At 41.9% G+C, this 18,877-nt stretch overlaps 1 protein-coding gene across 2 annotated transcripts; it reads left to right on the top strand.

The window, feature by feature from the left end:
* Positions 1-755: 755 nt before the first annotated feature.
* WDR82 (WD repeat domain 82) lies at positions 756-18,607 on the top strand. Of its 2 annotated transcripts, XM_037797697.1 has the most exons (9): positions 757-1,225; positions 5,987-6,084; positions 8,768-8,834; positions 12,449-12,548; positions 13,046-13,162; positions 13,396-13,551; positions 13,990-14,059; positions 14,641-14,783; positions 15,797-18,607. In XM_037797697.1, the coding sequence occupies exons 1-9, from the start codon at positions 1,065-1,067 to the stop codon at positions 15,824-15,826; spliced, it is 942 nt and encodes a 313-aa protein (XP_037653625.1). In that variant the 5' UTR covers positions 757-1,064; the 3' UTR covers positions 15,827-18,607. The 2 variants fall into 2 exon arrangements, with proteins under 2 accessions (XP_037653630.1, XP_037653625.1); XM_037797702.1 differs by lacking the exons at positions 5,987-6,084; positions 8,768-8,834 and having other exon boundaries at positions 756-1,225.
* Positions 18,608-18,877: the final 270 nt, after the last annotated feature.

Below are 18,877 nucleotides of genomic sequence, written 5' to 3'. Positions count from 1 at the left end.
GAGGAAAGTTTATGTGTATATATGAATAATGGGAGCAAGGAAATCGGCAGAATTTAAAACTGCATTTTGTTGATTCAGGAGATAATTTTTCCTTTAAAATTTATTTGTAATTTATGCTATGCATTTTAGAGCTGTAAATGCTCTAAATGCAATTTATGTAATTTATGCTATGCATTTAGGGCTGTTTTAAAACTTAAAGTATTGGTTACATTTATAAAACTGTATATGGACCTGTACACTTAAGATTAAGCATTTTTCGTTATATCTCAATAAGAAGGTTTTTTTAAAAAGCTTTAAAAAAGCTCTGGGTGGTGGTCATAAAGGTATAATCAAATGAAAAAAAAAAAGCATCCACTTAAAAAAATTTGTGCGGACTTCCGTACCTTATATCTCAATTTTAAAAATAGAGAAACAGAAATTCTATGCTGGTGCTGTCATGAGCGAGCAGTCAGGCCCGCCCGCTGTCGACTCATCTGATGCACCCCTAGCACAGGCCTCCAGGGGCGCACCTGACACCCGTAGAAACCAGCAGTGCCCCGGCTACTTCGCGGCCTGCGGTCTGGACGCTTGCGGGCAGCGCCAGAGGTTCTCCGCGTATTGCGAAACCCCGCACTCGGGTCCAGCAACTCACCGCGAAGCAGCAGCCCCGGGCCGCTCCGCCACTCCGCTCCCTAGAGGCCAAATGACGTCACCGCTTCGCCTCCCCACCATTCCTGCTCCGCCCCCTTTCCCGGCGTGCGCCGCGACAGAGCCTCCTCGCCTTCGGCTTCTGCCTGTCGCCCCAAGATGGCGGACACAATGAGCCGGCCCCGCGCCGGTTGGCCCTAAGGCGATCGTGAGAAGAAACGGTCTGCAAAGCCCCGCAGTCCGGATAGGAGAGTATTGCACGAGCAGGAGGAGAAGACGGCCCGACTGTCGGCTGTCCTCTAATTCGTCGCAGGCGCGGCGCCCGCTCCGCCCGGGTTGGCCCCTCGTCAGTCAGCCCGCCCGCCCGCCAGCCAGCCAGCCAGCTCCCCGTCGGGCCCCGCCCCGGCCCTGCACCGCCGCCTCCAGCCGCCGCCGCCATGAAGCTGACCGACAGCGTGCTGCGGAGCTTCCGCGTCGCCAAGGTGTTCCGCGAGAACTCGGACAAGATAAACTGTTTCGACTTCAGCCCTAATGGCGAGACGGTCATTTCGAGCAGCGACGACGACTCCATCGTGCTCTATGACTGCCAGGAGGGCAAGTGAGTGCGGCGCTGGCCCTGGGCCCGGGTTTGAGTCCCCCCGGTGGCCCGGCTCTCGCCCTGCGGCCTGCCCTCCTCCCCAACTTCGGCCCTCGTTCCGTTTTGCACGCTCTGCCTCCAGGGCCACCTGCAATCTAGCCGTCCAGGAGACCTTTCCTTCTTCATCTTTATTATTATTGTTGTGTTGTTATTTTGTCTTCGGTCTCCTTTTAGAGCGCTTCTGCATCTTTTACCAAACCCCACCTTGACCTTGACCCTTAAACGCCCCACCCCGGTCCCAGCAGGTAGTTTTCCACCCCTCAGAAACTGTCGGAAGTGCCCATCGGCTCTGACCCGGACACAGAACCTCTGAGGCTACTTTCCTGCTTCATTCTACAGCATCACCTCTGCCCTTTCCTCGGTGACCTCGGTCCAGCTCCGGCACTCCGCCCATTCCCTGCCCCTCGGCTTCCCGCGGCCTTTCTTAAGGCCGCGTGGGTGCAGTTTCTCAGGCTGTCAGGATTTCATTGGTAGTGCCTCTTTTGGGCCTCTTGTCCTTTCCTTCCACTTCCAAGCCATTCTGTTACTTCCTCAGACCCGGTTCCCACGTTTACAGGGAACTTTTTGACATTTGAAACTTTTCCTACCTTTCCTATTATTTATTTTTGCCGCAACACCAGCGAACTTGGCCGTCCCATCCCAACCAGAATGTGAGCCTCCCGTTAGAACAAAGAAAGCATCGTGTAACAGTCTCCTGTTTCCTCTCCCACTTTTTTCGATTATACTTGGTGATCTACATGGAGTTATCAAAATTACTAGTCTGATCATGAAACTTATGCTGCCCCTGGCCCTCAGGAGAGACACCTGCATCTCTTTCCAAAATCTTGCAAGCACAGCACTTTGCATTCCTCCCCGGGGCACCTTTTCGGCCTGGCTTTTCCCAGGGCCTTACTAAGTTGTGAGCTCCTTTTGAAGAGAAATGTTTGCGTTCCCCTTAGCCACCTTCCCCATGCAGGCTTGTGGATGTTTGGTTTAAGTCTGTGGCTACTGGTTTTGTCAGACTTTATTATCTAGGTCCAGATATTAATTTTTGAATCCTTGGATTTTTTTCTACCTTCCCCAGGTGTTCCTTTTGCCTTTTTTTTTTTTTTTTTTTTTTTAAACTGATGTCCCTAAACTTTCTTTTGGAACTTGTTTCTTCATTTGTAAATTTGGTTATTTAAAGTAGTGCTGTTTTGCTCTCCGGAATGTTTCCCACTGGGCCTTGTGAAAAAGTATTATGTAATTGTCTGTGGATCTGCTTGCAGTGGTGGTCCTGGAGGAGAGTGAATTGTTAACTGGACCGAGTTATTTGAGTCGTCGTTATTCATTTGATAGATGGATTTCTGTTCAGGTCTGGCCATTTGAATCGGCTTGAAAGAAGTGTTTAAAGCTGGGGCGGGGGTGGGGATTCTAGAGTCCTGGAGCTAGAAGTAATTTGAAGCTGGCTTGCCAGAAATGTTAATTGCTTGCACATAGATCAAAACCTCTCTTTGGTACTTGAGGATGGAGGTGTATTCTCATTTGAAAGCAATGAAGGCAGTAGTGGAATTTCTTTAGTTTGTCTCCAAGTGTGGTAAAATTTTGAATTGTTGGGAGGGATGACAGTGACATGAAGCTCTGTCTTGTTAAAAGTAAAATGCCAATTTTATGACAATGCAATTTATTCCCTCCTAGCATTTTTACATAACTACAAACTGAAAGAAAAGTTATCCATTGATTCAAAGAACTCCCATTTGCACACTAGTTAGTTACATTTTGTCCCATTTGTTTTATCACGCTCTATGTAAATATTTATGTGTATACATTTTTTTTTCCTGGGCCATTAGAGAGTAAGTTTACAGGTGTCAAGACCCTTTATCCTTAAACAGTTCACCATGGATATCCTCTGCACAAGGACCTTGTCTTACAGAGCCAGAGCACAATTATCCAAATTAGGAAATTTAGTATTGATATAATACTACGGGGCTCTTTTAAATTTTCTTCCATCAAGTAATTGTGACCTTGTTTCATTATGCTCTGTGGCAAGACAGTGGCTTGGTAGTTAGGAGACTTGGGTTCTAGTTTGGCCTTGTGACCAGCCATGTGATACTGGTGAAGTCACTTCTCTGCATATCAGGCGACCATTACCTCCAAGGTTTCTTTAGTCTCCAGGAGTTCAGATTCTAAGTGTTAATGGTAATGTGAAGAAAAATTTTGCCACTAGTGTAGGTCAAACCAACGTTGGATGAAAAGTAACGTTTCTTGGGAAGGCATAGTATCTTCATTAGATAGTGTAGTGTTAGGTTTGAAAATGGCTAAAACCAGATTCTTTATGCTTAATATTTTCCAGTTCATTTAACCTTTGTTTATAATGAAGTTCATCCATTGACTGATTTTCCAACTTCGAAGAATATAAAAGATATTGTTTGTGGTAGGTAATATGAATTATTCAAAGAGAAGGCTTTCGTATTACTGTTTCATACCTGCTAACCAGAATCGTAGCTTGAGACAAGGAGCTTACATAAAAATTTGTGAAAAAACATGTATGGACTTTGTAAAGGCCCCCTGAAATGGCTGCAATACATTAGGATCTTGCTTTCCAATTAGGAAATGAAATGAATAGAATTCTGTTATTAGGAACAAATCTCAGGTTAGCATTATTGTTAAATTTGAGACATATGGGTCATATCTAAGTGGAACTGAAAACTTTTCTTATACCACACCTTTTAGTATTGGCTCTTCAGGCTCTGTCCTCATTATTTTAGACAGGCTAAAATACTTTGGGGTAAACGTCTCTTTCCATTGGTAGACTCAAAGTCAGCTGTTCTCTTGAGTGCAGACACCCACATAAACTCCTCGTTCACCCACAAAAGAACCCCGGATGGTGCACTCAGCAAGGAAGCCTTTGAGCTCATCTTTTTAGGGGTGAGGTGTTAGTTCACTAAAGGTAAGTATATGGAAAAGTCAGTGTATTGGAATGAGGATTCTTGTTTAGAAATAGGTTTTATGCAGGGAAGCTTTGGCCTCACTAATATTAACAAAAATTGAAAGTACAAAGGATTGACTCCTTAAGGCTGCCTGAGTCATCTGATTGTTCAGCATCTAAGTTGCAAGAAGATTTTACATTGAAAGGGTGAAATTGTTTTTCATGAATCAGAACTCTTGATTAAACATTGGTATGGGATTTATGAAATCCTTCTAGGGCCTGAATGTAGAACATTATGTTAAAGTCTTGGCGCATATTAATGAGTTGTTCTAGCATTGAAATCTAGCTTTGCATAGATATTTTGTTGTGGGGGGAGGTGCCTAATTTAAACTGTGTGCAGAAGTTTTTCTGAGATCAATTTCAGCCTGATGTTTCAGAGTTCTATAGAGAAAACCAGTTAAAGAACTACAAATAGATTGATAATTTCCAAGCTTGGAAATGTATGATTTTATATTAAATAGAAAAGAACCCTGGATTAGTTTGCTAGGTAAAGTTAGGCTTACCTTCTAAAAGGCTTGGCAAGTGCTTTGGACCTGTAGGATAGGGACGATGTATATCTTCTGCAAAAGTATACTATATTATATTGTACTATATTATTTTATTGTTATATTAAGACAAGCAGTTTTGCGTCTGATTTCAGTTTTGATCAATCAGTACCTTTTTTGGGTTTGTTTGTTTATTAGAGTGGTTGCAGGTTAAAGTCATGAAGAAGTTCTAAGTTCCCACATAAACACCACTCCACACACAGTTTTCCCTATTATTAACATTTTCCATTAATGTGGTACCTTTGTTACAATCAATGGAATAATATTATTAACTGCTGTCATAGTTTACATTAGGGTTTGTTCGTTATGTTGTACAGTTCTATGGTTTTATTTGTTCAAAGTTTTTATTCCAGTAACATATACACAGCCTAGAATTAATCATTTAACCACTTTCAGGTATGATTCAGCAACATTAAACACATTCACAGTGTTGTGACACCATCACAACCATCCATTACCAAAACTTCTATCATCATCCATACCTTGTATAGAAACTCTGTACCCATTAAGCAATAACTTCCTATTCCCCATCCCCACCCTACTGCATCCTGTTTTTAAATTAAATTAAATTTTAAAATTTTCTGATTATTTTTTTAAATGCTGTTTCATTGAGATATATTCACATACCATAGACTCCATCTGAAGTATACAATCACTGGCTCACAGTATCATCACATGGTTGTACATAAATCCCCATGATCAAATTTAGAACATTTTTGTTACTCCAGAATAGAAATAAAAAAAACTTAATCTTCCCATACAAATCAGTGCCATTTTGAAGAAAGAGCTTCTTTCCAAGTGAATGGCTTAAGAAAACTTCTTATCTCTTTGATTTGACTTATTTCCAAATCTCTGTTTGTTATAAATTATGACTTATGTTCTTTGGGGTGTCTTGCTTCCCCAGTTGTTGTATTTATCTTGTTCTCAAAGCTTACTTTTGAATATTGTAGTAAAGAGTGAATTGAGCCCCCCCCCCCCCCCGATTTACTACTACTTCTTAATCTCAGCACTAGGTGTTCAGAGGCAAAAGCTTCTTAGATAGCTGTTGCACTTGATTGATTCAGTGTGTTTTCCCCCTTTGGAAGAAATTCTGTTTCTTTCCAGTGTTAGAGCTTTCCTAGAATCCATACCCTTGCCACATCATTCCAGGGCTTCTCTTTATATGGAGGTCCCAAATTTTGGTGATGGAGGATTTTGACGGTTTTCTTTTTCTGTCCATTTCCTCTTCAGACCAAAGAGAACCCTGTACAGTAAGAAATATGGCGTGGACCTCATCAGATACACACATGCAGCAAACACAGTGGTTTACAGCTCTAACAAAATAGACGGTAAGCAAGCCTTCTTTTTAGGAAGTTAAGGTCGTGGTTTCCAATAGTTCAAAGAATTTTTGTGAGTACTTCTGCTTTGGTTATAGTTACTTTAGTTTAAATATTTTCCTGTGATGTTAGAAACGGTAATTACATTGTTACGACTGAAGGCATGCTGGAAGCAAGCCACCCTCACTAGCACTTTGAAGGACTTGAACTGAGTGTGAAAGGCCTCCAGTTAAGAGTAGAGCATGGAAAAAGGAAATAACAAATTGCATTTATAGTTTGCACTTCTTGAAACTTGAAAGAATACCTTTAGAACAAATAAAAGGAAATAATACTTGATATAGCAGGTGGTAAACAACAGTACCTTGACATTCAAAATATATTGGTTTGAGAAAAGTTTTCACAAATGCTTGAGCTATGGTTGTTTAAGGGGACATGGAGTTTTTGGTGTATGCCCACCCTTTTGTAGTCTGTGCCATAAAAGACAGTGTGTATTGACCTTAGTCATCTTTGAGTTTAGGGTCAGTTTTTGTTCTGAATTTTATCCCTTTTCTCTTAAACTGTTAAACAAAGCTCATGTCTCAGAAGAATAAAGAGTTATTTTTAGAAATTAAACTTATGAATTTCTTTCTGTAATAAATGGTCTCTATTTTTACCTACATTTCCCCTGGTATGTCATTTTCAGATGACAGATTTTCTTGGTGATTGAGTTATTACAAAACACTTACTTGCACATTATGACTCTGTAGGTGAATTTTGTTGTTGTTTTCCCTGATCTCGCTGCTTTACTGACTTTCACTTTTTGCAATAAGAGTTTTCTAAAGCTATTAGACTGCTATTTTGGCTGTGCCTATCTTGTAACAGATGGGTAAAGTCGTTTTGTTTTAATTTTAATGAGACTTTCTGCCTGTAATTGATTTTTAGTATGTATTTCGTTTCTACTTTTCCTGCCTCTATTTCAGAAGTGGTTTTCTAAGTAAGCAGTACAGTTGATGCTTTTGGACAAAGAATATAAAGCATTAGGATCCTGACAGAACATGTCTATGTGATCATCTGAATGACTGTTGGGCTGTCTTTCTGGGTAATTAAATGAGGATTTTCCAAATGTAGTGCAAGATAAGGCAAATGTGTGGTACTTGGAGCTTTGCTGCCAGACCTCTGCTGTGAGGATGTTGCCTTTCCTGTCTCAAGTGCCTCCTGAAGAATTCCTCCAGTGCTCCGTTTCCTTTTGCCTGATTCCAGGCTGAGGTAGTAGTTTGTACAGTTTGAGGGTCTATGATACCACCCGGTACAGGAGATAACTGTACAGGCCACTGCCTTGCCAGGAACAGCGCACCAGCTACCAAGTGGGGCAGAGAGGATGGCTACGTCCTGCTCATCTCTGGGAAATCAGGTAATGGGGAGATAGTCCTTTTCTTCTTAGGGCAGGTGAGTAATTCCCAGCAGAAGAACCAGGAATACTTGAGAGTTGACATTTGAGAAATTTGAAGATGTTTTAAAGAAAGCCATACAGAGTTCAGGAATGGAAACCACAAAGAGTATGCCCTTCTTCCGCTCCCAGGTTAAATGACCTCTTATCGGGAAACCCCTCTGTGAACCACTTGGTGCTTTCAGCCTCTTGATTCCTGTGTTCTCTTTGCCTCAAGAGTGTTCTTTCTATGCTTTCCACTTCTGCATTTTGGTACCATTTCCTATTACGTCTTTCTCAACAATTGTTCCTTATTCCTAACCTTCTTAAAGGGCATCATAACCTTCCTACTTTCTAGTTCTATTCTTCATGGCACTTCATTCCCCTGCCACCACCACCTTTTTTTTTGTTTTTTTTTTTCTGCTTTTCAGATAGAATCATTTGGTTTTTAAGAGTGTTTGTCTCCTTTCCCCCAAGAACATATCTCTGTGATTATTCTTTTCTTTGGTGTTGTCAATATCTCATTACTATGACTTGTTATATTTCACGTATTTGATTTTTAAATATCTTAATATCTTATTAACCCAAATCTCCTCACTTCTTCTTTTGTCCACTTTTTTTTTTTTTTTTTAACTCAAAAGTATTCTTACCTGATGCACATGGGACCAGTGGTTAGATGGTTAATTAGAAAAGAAATAGTAGGACATTACATCTCTCTCCATTTTGTTTAGTTTCATTGTAAATTGTTTATCCAGTCAAACATTCAGATGAGGTCAGGGTTGGGTCGACACAATGTTGGAGAACCCTGGGCTAAAATCTGCTGCCTGACCTTCAGTTTTTGTGTCTGCTCACCTCCTTGAGTATTTCCTCAACAGCCAAGTATTTTCCTTTAAGGTTTGTCATTCTGTGGGCACTAGACCCATGTCTAAAACAATTGGGTTTTTGTGTGTGTTTGTTGTTTTTTTGTTTTTGCCAGCGTATATTTACAGGGCCAGTTGCATTGTAAATATGCAAGCTCTGATTGCCTTGTAGAAGCCAAAGATTGGTAATAAAACGATGATTTTAAACAGTGCTCTCTATGTTGTCAACAATGCTGCTTTTGAGATATGTGAAATCTATGTGGCTTCTCTTCTCCAGCTGCAGAGAGGAATCATTTGCCATTGTTTAATCACACCTTGCTTGGGCAATGGAAAGCAGTGGGTTCTTTGACTTGTCTTTCAAGAGGGAAATGCAAAACAGATTTCTTTTAGAATAGTAAAATATCATCATGCCTTACATGTCTTCTTACAGATACTATTCGTTACCTGTCTTTGCATGACAACAAATACATCAGATATTTTCCTGGACATAGCAAAAGGTAAGACCAAGTGTTAGAGAAGTAAATAGTTCTTCTATCCCTAAAGTTACCCAGAGAATGAAAGAGTGGAGAGATTTTATTGTGAACTGAAACTAGTTCCACACTATCGTTTGGCATTCCTCTTAGTCTTCTCTTAACTTACGCAGTGAAAACCTATATAGTAAAAATTTTATTTGATATTTGGGAACCCCAGATCTGAGATGCCGCTTCCTGTATAGGTGGCCCCCATTTCATCAGGCCCTTCCCCTACATAAAATGTTCCACTTGAAGACTTTAATGAGGATGCAAAAGAAAAAAATTGTCCTTTTTTACTTTTACAAGTCCAGAAGCTTGTTTCCCTATTCCACATTGTAATATAGGTTGCTTCTCTCTCTCCCCCAATTTTTTTTCCTATTTTTCAATTTTTGGTTGAATTGTTAAACACATTTTTTCCCTTGGATGGTATTTTAATCACTTGGGATATTTCCTCCTGCTTTCATTTACTATGTGCAGTGATGCAGTATGGCTCGGAATGGTGTGGAACCCTGATCAGCAAAAAGTAGGATCCTCATCTTGTAGGCTGCACTTCTTGTTAGGCAGGACATTGCTATATTGCCAAAGACAGGAGGTGGCAGCTCTTGGTTACTATGTAGTACCAGACAAAGGATGGCTTGTGATAAGTAGATGTTTTTCCTGATTTGTAGTTAAATTAATGATCACAAATATACTGTCTGTAATTAAGAGTTGACTTGCAATTGCTTGAAATCCTCTCCAATTTTTTCAATTATCCAGACTCTTGGTCCCCTGATTCTTACTGGATGACTTTGTCCTCCCTTTATTTGAGAAAATCAAGGCCACCCAAAATGAATCCTTTTTATCTTTTTTCCCTTCCACCTAAATTCCTCTCTTCGTTAGTACTCTTTCCTTGAGAAAGAATTGTTTTCTTCCTTGACAAACCAACCTCCTTTCTGCTTGCTTCCATCTCCTTAACTGGCCTTCTCCCTGCTGCCTACAGACTCACTGTTCTTACTTATCTTAAGTCTATTTCTTTACCCTGTCACCCACTCCTTCTCACTGTCAAACTGAACAAATAATCTGCACACCCCTTTCTTTGCTCCTCACATTCATTCACTGTTGAAATCTGAATTTCTTTTTGGTCTACTCCCAGAATCGTCTTTGTGGTTTTTTTCCAAGCCTTGTCCCTGCCTCCAGTTAAAACCCACTGCCCTGGGCATATTCTTACTGCTCAGCCTCTCTGAAAAACTTCTTTTCCTTTGGCAGCTGACTTTTCCCATCTTTGTTCTATTCTTACTGTTCTTGGCCCCTCTTTCTCTTTTGTCTTCTTTTGACTCTAAAATCAGCAAAGGTTCTGCCCTGGCTTTTCTTTCCCTCTCTTGGTATTGTTCTAAATAGTTCCATCAGTTTTCATTCACCTGTATTCATCTGGCTTCCCGAGTCAGTTTTTTTTCAAACCTATGTCTGTCCTGAATTCCAGACTTACGTTCTACCCATAGATTTTATACGTATCTACTCAGATGTCTCTTCCATGCTCCCACCTGGTAGGCCCAATACTCCATCTGTCGATCATTGTTATATTCCTTGGGCCATCTCCTCTCTCTCTACTTCATGTTTCTTTATCTTCATCCCTTTCAGTTCCCCTGACCCAAAGCCTCTGTTCCTGGTTCACTCCCTTTCTTTCCTATTCCCTCAACATCCAGTGAGTTGCGAAACCCTAGTCCTTGGGGGTAGCCTCATGTGTCACTTTCCTCTTGACTCACTCCTTTGCTGCTTCTGTCCTAGCTCATGCTCTGTCAGGTGGATTATTGTCAAATTCTAATTGATCTCCCCATTCCTCACCAGCTCCCTGTATTCCAGCCTTGACTACAGCCCCCTTCTGGAGGTCTTAATGTTTCTCCACAGCCGCATGCTCCTTTCCCTTGGAGTCAGGTTTTGCCCACTCTGGCTTTTACCCATTTTCCAAGGATTATCCCTCACCATTCCAGTTGAGGTGAACTTTGGTCTGCTTCTTGGACGTCAGCTTCCTGTTGGGCACCTCCCAGAAAGGTGTCTCTCATTGAAACCCTCTCTACTTCAAATACTGCTTTTTCCAGAAAGCCTTCTGTCACCCTCACTTGGAATTATCTGGACTTAGAGTCAGGCTCTTGCCCCTCCTTGGGTTCCCTGCATCTTTCAGCATAGATCCTTGTACCAAGGTAGACTTTGTCTGAGCTGAATGCCATGGCAGAAAAGTACATGTCCATATGCATTCTCACTCTGTTTTATTACCTCTTCAGCATTCCCAGGAAATTTTGGTTTTTAAAACTATCTTTTAAAATTCCAAGTTGAGTGACTAGAGTAATTGAGTTATATTGGAAGGAATGTTTTTAATTGACTGACTTTTGATGTTGTAACCATAAAACGGGTCCTCTTTCAGAAATATTATTGCTGTTAGCTAGGCCTGTTGTACCTGAACCAGCAGTATCACCATCACCTGGGAGTTAGTTAGAATCCCAGATTCTTAGACCCTACCCCAGACCTACTGGATTAGAAGCTGTGGGAGTGGATCTTGGCAGTCTGTTTTAACCCACTCTCCAGGCTGCTCAGTTTGAGAACATTGCTATAGTCCACAAACCTCTAGTTAAGGAGTCACACTTTTTTAAGAAATTGAGATATAATTCACATCCATAAAATTCACTGTTTTAAAGTATACAATTCAGTGGTTTTTAATATATTCTCAATGTTGTGGTTTTTAATATATTCACAATGTTGTACAACCATCACCACTATGGAATTCCAAAAACTTTTCATCACCCCAAAAAAGAAACCCTGTATTATTTGCTGTCACTCCCCATTCTCCCTTCCCCCTGGCTCCCGGGAACTGCTTATCTACTTTCTGTTTCTAAATTTGCTTATTGTGGACATTTCACATGAAAGGAACCAGTCAATATGCGGCTTTTTGTATCTGGCTTCTTGAATTTCTCATAATGTTTTCAAGGTTCATCCATGTTGTAGCATGAATCAGTATTTCATTCCCTTTTTTTGCCAAATAATATTCTGTTGAATGGATAGACCCACATTTTAATTATCCATTTATTAATTGATGGATATTAGGTTGTTTCTACTTTTGGGCTATTAGGAATCTTGTTGCTGTGAACATTTGTGTGCAAGTTTTTGTGTGGGCATATGTTACAACACTCTTGGATATAAACCTAGGAGTGGACTTGCTGGGGCATATGTTTAACTTTTTGAGGAACTGCTGTTTTTCAGAATGCTGCACTGTTTCACATTCCCACCAGCAATTTATGAGTGGTGCAGTTTGTCCACTTTGTCTTTTTGATTATTGCTGTTCTAGTGGGTGTGAAGTGACATCTCATCATGGTTTTGATTTGCATGGGATCATACATTTTTATTTTATTTTGTGACTTTAAGTTTTGTGGTTTTTTTGTTGTTGTTGTTTTCATTATACTAGCTGTCTTTAATTAATCCAGATAGCTTATGTCTGTGTGTTTCAGTGTGCTTCTTAAAATGGCAGTTTCAAGAGAACAGGTATATATAGATAAGCGGAAGAGTTTGGTGTTCACATTCATTTCTTGCTAATATTTTGCTTCATCTCTGTTTATCTTGATGCATTGCAGGGTGGTGGCCTTGTCCATGTCACCTGTGGATGACACATTCATTTCTGGGTCTCTTGATAAGACCATTCGACTCTGGGATCTCCGGTCTCCTAACTGCCAGGTACCTCATAGTCAACACTTTTTGAGCATTTTCTGTGGCAGGCACTATCATCAACTCCCTCTCAGGGAAGGAGGAAAGTAGTGGTTCCTTTCTGGAATCCCAGTCTTTTTAAACTTTGGAAGCACCCTGTTTTCTCAATCAGTAGCTGATAAGCAAACATATTTACCCTAACTAGTACAGATTACATTATGCTGTGTAGCTCAGTACTTTAAAAACAGTTTTCCTGGTGCTTTTGAGCTATAGCTTGTAGCCTGAAGGGGTTTGTTTTTATTTGAACTCGATGTCTATAATACTGTGTAGTCTGGGTTGATCTGAAGTCAGTTGTATGGACTGGGAACCCTGTTTTCAAAAAGCCTCACGTTAGTTTTATGTTTGCCTTTTCTTTTCTGTAGGTAGACTGGTATCTGTTATTACCCCTTTTTTAGTTTTCATTGGGAAAAACAAACTTTTTGGTGGTAGGGTACTAAATTCATTAGTTTTTATTTCTTTTCTTTCAGGGCCTCATGCATCTACAGGGCAAGCCAGTTTGTTCTTTTGATCCAGAAGGGTTAATTTTTGCTGCAGGTGTCAATTCTGAAATGGTCAAACTTTATGACCTTCGATCTTTTGATAAGGTAAATCTTTGAATCTTTGTGCAATCTTGACAGTATGGAAGTTTTGGTAGGTGAGTGGACACATAAGAGTCTTTAAAGGTAGATGGTGGGATTTAGAGGGGGACAGAGCAGTAGTTTATCCTCTGCTTTCCCTACTCAAAAAGGAATCTAAAGGGGTAGAATGGGAGTTGACTCTGGCAGAAGGAATTATTAATGTGCCTTGGACTTGGGGCTGCTATTTTTATTTTTCACAGGGGCCTTTTGCAACCTTTAAGATGCAGTATGATCGGACTTGTGAGTGGACAGGGCTGAAATTCAGCAATGATGGCAAGCTCATCCTCATTTCTACCAACGGCAGCTTTATCCGCCTCATCGATGCATTCAAGGGAGTGGTGATGCATACATTTGGGGTAAGCTCACAGCCTTTGAGCCTTGGCCTTTCTCCTGTGCTGAGAATTGTATTAGATGGTTGGTGGAGGCCACTAGCAGTTATCCTTGACTCAGTGATCGAGGGATGGGTCTGCATTTTCTTCCTCCACGTGAACTTTTTTTCCCTTGGATTCTGAGGTGATGGAACACATTCACTTCTCACCCAGTGACCCATGTTTGGTGTTTAGATATAAAATAATTGCTGACCATAAACAGTTTTTTGCCCCCTCCTAATACAGGGTTGTTGGGAATAGAGTGTGGCTTGAAAAGGGCATGGCTGCATTTGAAACCTTGGTGGTACTGTACACAAGGAGAGAGTGTTTCGTGGAATGGAAGGTGGTGCATGTGCTGGGTCGGTGTGTCTTGGCAATTATTTGTTAATGGCCCAGTAACAAGAGAACTGCTCTGTTTTATTTTAGGGTTATGCCAACAGCAAAGCTGTCACACTGGAGGCCTCATTTACTCCAGACTCCCAATTTATCATGATTGGTGAGGTTCCTTTATCCCCTTTGGGTTGGGTATTTTCTCTGATACTGGGCATTTGTTGATTTAAATTATTTTTGTTAATATTAACTATTTATTATTTGTTAAATTATCTGTTTGATATATGTTCTCAGATTTCTGTTTTGCACAATATGCCAAAGGCATAATGTCTTTAAACAGTCCTGACTTTGGGATTGTCTACTGGGAACTAGCATTAATGTTGTTCTTCCTTGGACCAACATTAGAGTTAAAACTACAAGCACTACCTTCTTGGTAATACTAACTTCCTGGTATAACCCTGCATTCAGTTATCTTAGTGGCTAAATGTTGGTTGGGTAAATGGTATTGAGTCCCCCTTTTTTAGACAAGAAAACTGAAGTTAGAGGGGACCTGCCCAAGAACAAATAAATGGGACCAGTTATTTGGGACCTGCCAGGAAGTCCCCTTCCTACACTGCCTCTCCTCCCTCTCAGTTTCTGCTCAGAGCTGGGTCCTGAAGCTCAGCCTCTCTCCAGATCTTAATCCATATGTCTTTTCCAGTTGTCTTTGTATTGTGCCTTGAGTTGTTACATTTTCCTTCTCTTTAGGTTCAGAGGATGGCAAGATCCATGTTTGGAATGGAGAGAGTGGTATAAAAGTGGCAGTGTTGGATGGCAAACACACAGGTCCCATCACCTGTTTGCAGTTCAATCCCAAGTTCATGACCTTTGCCAGTGCATGTTCCAACATGGTATGTGAACAACAGGGTTCCACTTGGGGCACTTTCTAGTTGGGCTGGTGGGTGCCTTAATGCACACAGCAAGCTGTGTTCTAAATAGGTACATTACAAGCATCCAGATCCATTGTTCTCAACTGGTGACCTCCCTGTTCACCTTCTATTATCTGATCTCTGGTTGGGCTGGTCTTTCACTTTACCCTTCTTCCCATGATGTGGGGTCACCACTGAGCTCCCAGGAGATAGGCAAGTTTTCTTTCTGATTCCCCAGTTTTAGGCCCAGACTACCTGGGTTCACACTTGACAGCTTTTTTGCTCTTTACAATACTCTGAACCAGTCTTTTATGGCTGCAGTCTTCAGTTTTCCATTCCTTTCAGTTTACACGGAATTCCTCAGGAATTTTTAGACATGATCATAACTCATCCAGGCCCCTGGATGTCACAGTCTCTTCCTAGACAACACTAGCAGAACACTAGAGTCTCAGCCTCTAGTTTGCTCTTAGGATCTCCTAAACCTACTTGGGAATTTGTGGGTGAGGCATTTTTACTACCATTCCTACCCAAGCAGAATGTCCCCCTCCCTTTTTTCTAACCAAGAAAACAGTGTCATTTCCAAGAAACACAACAAAAGCATCCCATCGAATGCAAGTCCTCTTATTTGGTAGGTCAGGAAGGAGAGAGCCTGTCTGAGGTCACCTGGTAGATTGATTAGCAGTGAGCCAGATTACCCAGGCTGCCACCTCCTAGAGAGCACTCCTGTTTTTTTTTCCCTTACCACTGCAACTACTTGAGGTGGAAGGAAGACACAGTAAGTGTTGGAGGGAAACAGAACCAACTTAGCTTCATTTAGAGGGAGGAATGTTCTGTCTCCATAGATTGCCAGAGTTGTTTGTTCAGGAGGGATGGCTGCCAACTATAACTCTACCATTGGGGTTGAGCACCTTGATGCTTGGGGTGGGGTATGAAGAACCCTCAGTGCTGAGGAGGGAGGTGTGGCTATTTTAAGTTGACTTGTGTTCTTCTTCCAGGCCTTCTGGCTGCCCACCATTGATGACTGACCTCAGTGCTGCTCAGCTGTGTCTGTGTACACTGAGGGCGGCCAGCCAGACAGACTCAGAGAGGCTGAAATAATAGTGGGATTGGATCATTTGACTGAGCTAGAGAGCATCCTTTCACATGGCCTTCCCAAGGATATTGCTGTACATCTGCTCAAAAGAAAAAAATTCCTTTGCCATGCTTCTTCAAAAGGACTCTTGGTGCGGCAGACTCGATTGGGACTCGGATTTTCCACTGTTACTGCACTGAGCTCTTCCAGAGGAGTGAGACCAGGCTCCTGATTAGAGTATAGTGGGGCCTTCAAAACGCCTTCAATTCTGAATGTATTTGCTGCTGAGGAGCCAGTGAAGTTGTTAATTCTGCACATCCCTTCTCCCACCCCCATAAATGCATGGGAATCTGCAGTTCTGGTTTTGAGATGCTAGGGTAGCTCAGTGCACCTTGCCCTCACCCTGCATGTCTTTGTTACTGGGTCTCCCTGTGTCACTGTGACATTATTCCACAACCATCATGTTTCTTAGGTGCCAAACATGTATGGAAATAAGTCTTCATGTATTTTGGGGTCAGAGAAAGTAACAGATACAGAAGGACCTTGCTTGCAAGGAAATCATGCAGTTAGTCATTGGGAGTGGGGTGGGGGTCCTGGGTATGCCTCATGACCCTGAGCATTGGGTGGAAAAAGGCCCAAGAGCCTGATAGGCATAGCAAGTGAGTTCCCAGGGCTGGGAGGTTAAGAAGCAGCTTAGTGGAGTTCCCTGTCTTCAAGACAAGCCTGCGGTCCTCCTGGGTGCCTATTTTTGTACATTAGATGCATCACGCTTTCCTGTGGGCCAGTATTGTGGAGTGAGTCTGAGTTGTTTACACTGATGCCTTCCCTGCCCACCACAAATTGTGTACATAGTCTCCAGATAATACTACCCTTTTCCCCAGCTCCCCAACCAAGAGCTGAGATATAGGCCTGTGTTATGTTATATTTAGCTATTTTATATATGACCTTTGATTTCTGTTTGTATTTTAGCACAGTGTGTGCACCTCCATTTAAATATCTGTGTATGTGTGTATATATACATATATACATGTATATATGCATATATACATGTGTGTATATGTATAGTTTAAGTATGTCATGAAACCTGGTTTCCTTATAATCATCTGTAGTTTCTCAGAGTTCTGCCAAAGGAGTCCTGCAGCCCAGGAGAAAGACTGCATCCTTGCTAATAGTGTTTGCCACAAGTGTTAGTGGGTTTTACCCATTACCTTTTTACCTTCAGGAGACTGAATGAAGCAAAGCTTCAAGTGTTTGCTATTTCCATGGCAGCTTAATGAGGGTCTTGGGATAACTCCCTTTTGTTTCTCAAGCTGCACTTTGAGGTTCTCTCTGCAGTATTAGCCCCTCTTTTGCCTGGTGATGCTCTGTCTGCGCTTCTATGTGTGTGGCAGTCACCTTTGCATGCTTTTTGTGTCTAGCTTGCAGCATTTGGGGGAGGATACTGGAACCTGGAGTGTTTTCAGTTTGTCTGAGGCTTCTTTGCCAATTACAGGTCATCCCTTTAATGTGGTGTGTCTGCTTGCTTCTTTTCCTTGCCTTCTCTTGGGAGAGGGAAGGGCTCTAGCCAGGCCTGGGTTGAGGTGAACTGAGACTGGTTCGTGGCTTTTTCTTCCCCCTGCATGGCCTTCTTAGAACAGGGTGAGTAGCATGTAATTTCACTCAGTTCTCAAACATTTTTTAAGCAAGCAACACACACACTCTCTGCAGATCTCAAAGCTGACACTCAACAGATTGACTTCCTCAAGAGTACATAGCTGCTTGGGGGTAAAGCAATCCGTCACTACTTCTGCTCAGCTGCAGGAATAGAATGTGAATTGCTAGCAATTTTGACTTTTCCTCAAACTTAAAGAGCAAAGAGTGTACTCCTTTCCCAAACGTAGATTGAGTCTGCAGCTCCCAAGGTGCCTGCCACTCACTGTGTGGTGCTGCCTTCCAGAGCAGAGGGACTTACAGAAACCAAATGATCTGAGCTGTTGCTGCCCACCTCTGGCCTTTCAGGGGGGTGTGTTAAAAATCCCTGGTATTCGAGAGTGCTTAGAACTGGTTAATCAGAAAGGCTATATACTTAAATATCTGCAAGCTGGATGGCCACTAAGCACCACTCACCCAGCAGCAGCAGGAAAATGTTTTGTGTTTGAGATTACTTGTATGTCCAAAGCGGAGGTACCATGTCCTTCAGAAACATGTCTCTGCTTGGCCCCTTTTGTGGGCCCTGTGGCTGCAGAGCTGGCTGGGAAGGAAAGGGAAAAGATGGGGCTGGAAGCAACAGAGATGTGGTGTGGATGAGGCAGAATAAAGGGAGAAAGGAGAATATGGGCCAGAGGGGCTGAGGGCTGGGGCCTGGGTGGATGGTCTCAGCAGGAACCAGGGGTGACCACGCTCTCTTCAGAGGGAAGGTTACTGCCTTCTTAAATGTACAGGCCAACGCCACCTATTTGTAATGTGACAGTGACATTGCACTGCTCAAACACCAGCCAGTGGGTTTTTTTTTTTTTTTTTTTTTAACTTTTCCCCATTGCAATCATAATTAATGTTTATTAAGGAAAATTTGGTAATTTTTAAAAAGAATCAGTTTGCCACCCAAATGCTACCACTGTTAATCTTTTACTGTTAAATGTTCCTCTAGACATTTCTGTGCATAGGTTTTTGGTGTGTTTACATAGATGTTATACTTCTGTATATACAATTTTATGTCCCTTTTTGTACTTAACATATAAACATTTTTTCCATGTTATCAGTTTTAAACACAATTTCATGCCTGTAGTCTCTTCCAGTGGGTTTCTGTAGCATTGTTTGCTTGCTACCCAGGGTTGGAGGGAGGGATGTGTTGTCTCTGGTTAGTTCTCCTGATTCACACTGGGACTCTGGATAGATTATTGGGTTCCCTCTCCCTGTCCCCAATTGTCCCCTGGTGACTGAGGCCTGGGACCCTCAGCATTGCAGCCTGGGTCTCCTCACCCCCAGGCCCTTAATAAGCAGCCATAGGGCCAGAAGTGACTAGAAG

The sequence above is a fragment of the Choloepus didactylus genome, chromosome 1 (genome assembly GCF_015220235.1).
Source record: "Choloepus didactylus isolate mChoDid1 chromosome 1, mChoDid1.pri, whole genome shotgun sequence".
Taxonomy (NCBI): domain Eukaryota; kingdom Metazoa; phylum Chordata; class Mammalia; order Pilosa; family Megalonychidae; genus Choloepus; species Choloepus didactylus.
This window is presented reverse-complemented; position numbering and strand designations above follow the sequence as displayed.

Coding starts and splice junctions, on each gene's coding strand:
- WDR82 (XM_037797697.1), top strand. CDS start 1,065: ATGAAGCTGACCGACAGCGTGCTGCGGAGCTTCCGCGTCGCCAAGGTG. Junction 6,085..8,767: donor CAGCTCTAACAAAATAGACG/GTAAGCAAGCCT, acceptor GTCTTCTTACAG/ATACTATTCGTTACCTGTCT. Junction 14,060..14,640: donor CTCCCAATTTATCATGATTG/GTGAGGTTCCTT, acceptor CCTTCTCTTTAG/GTTCAGAGGATGGCAAGATC.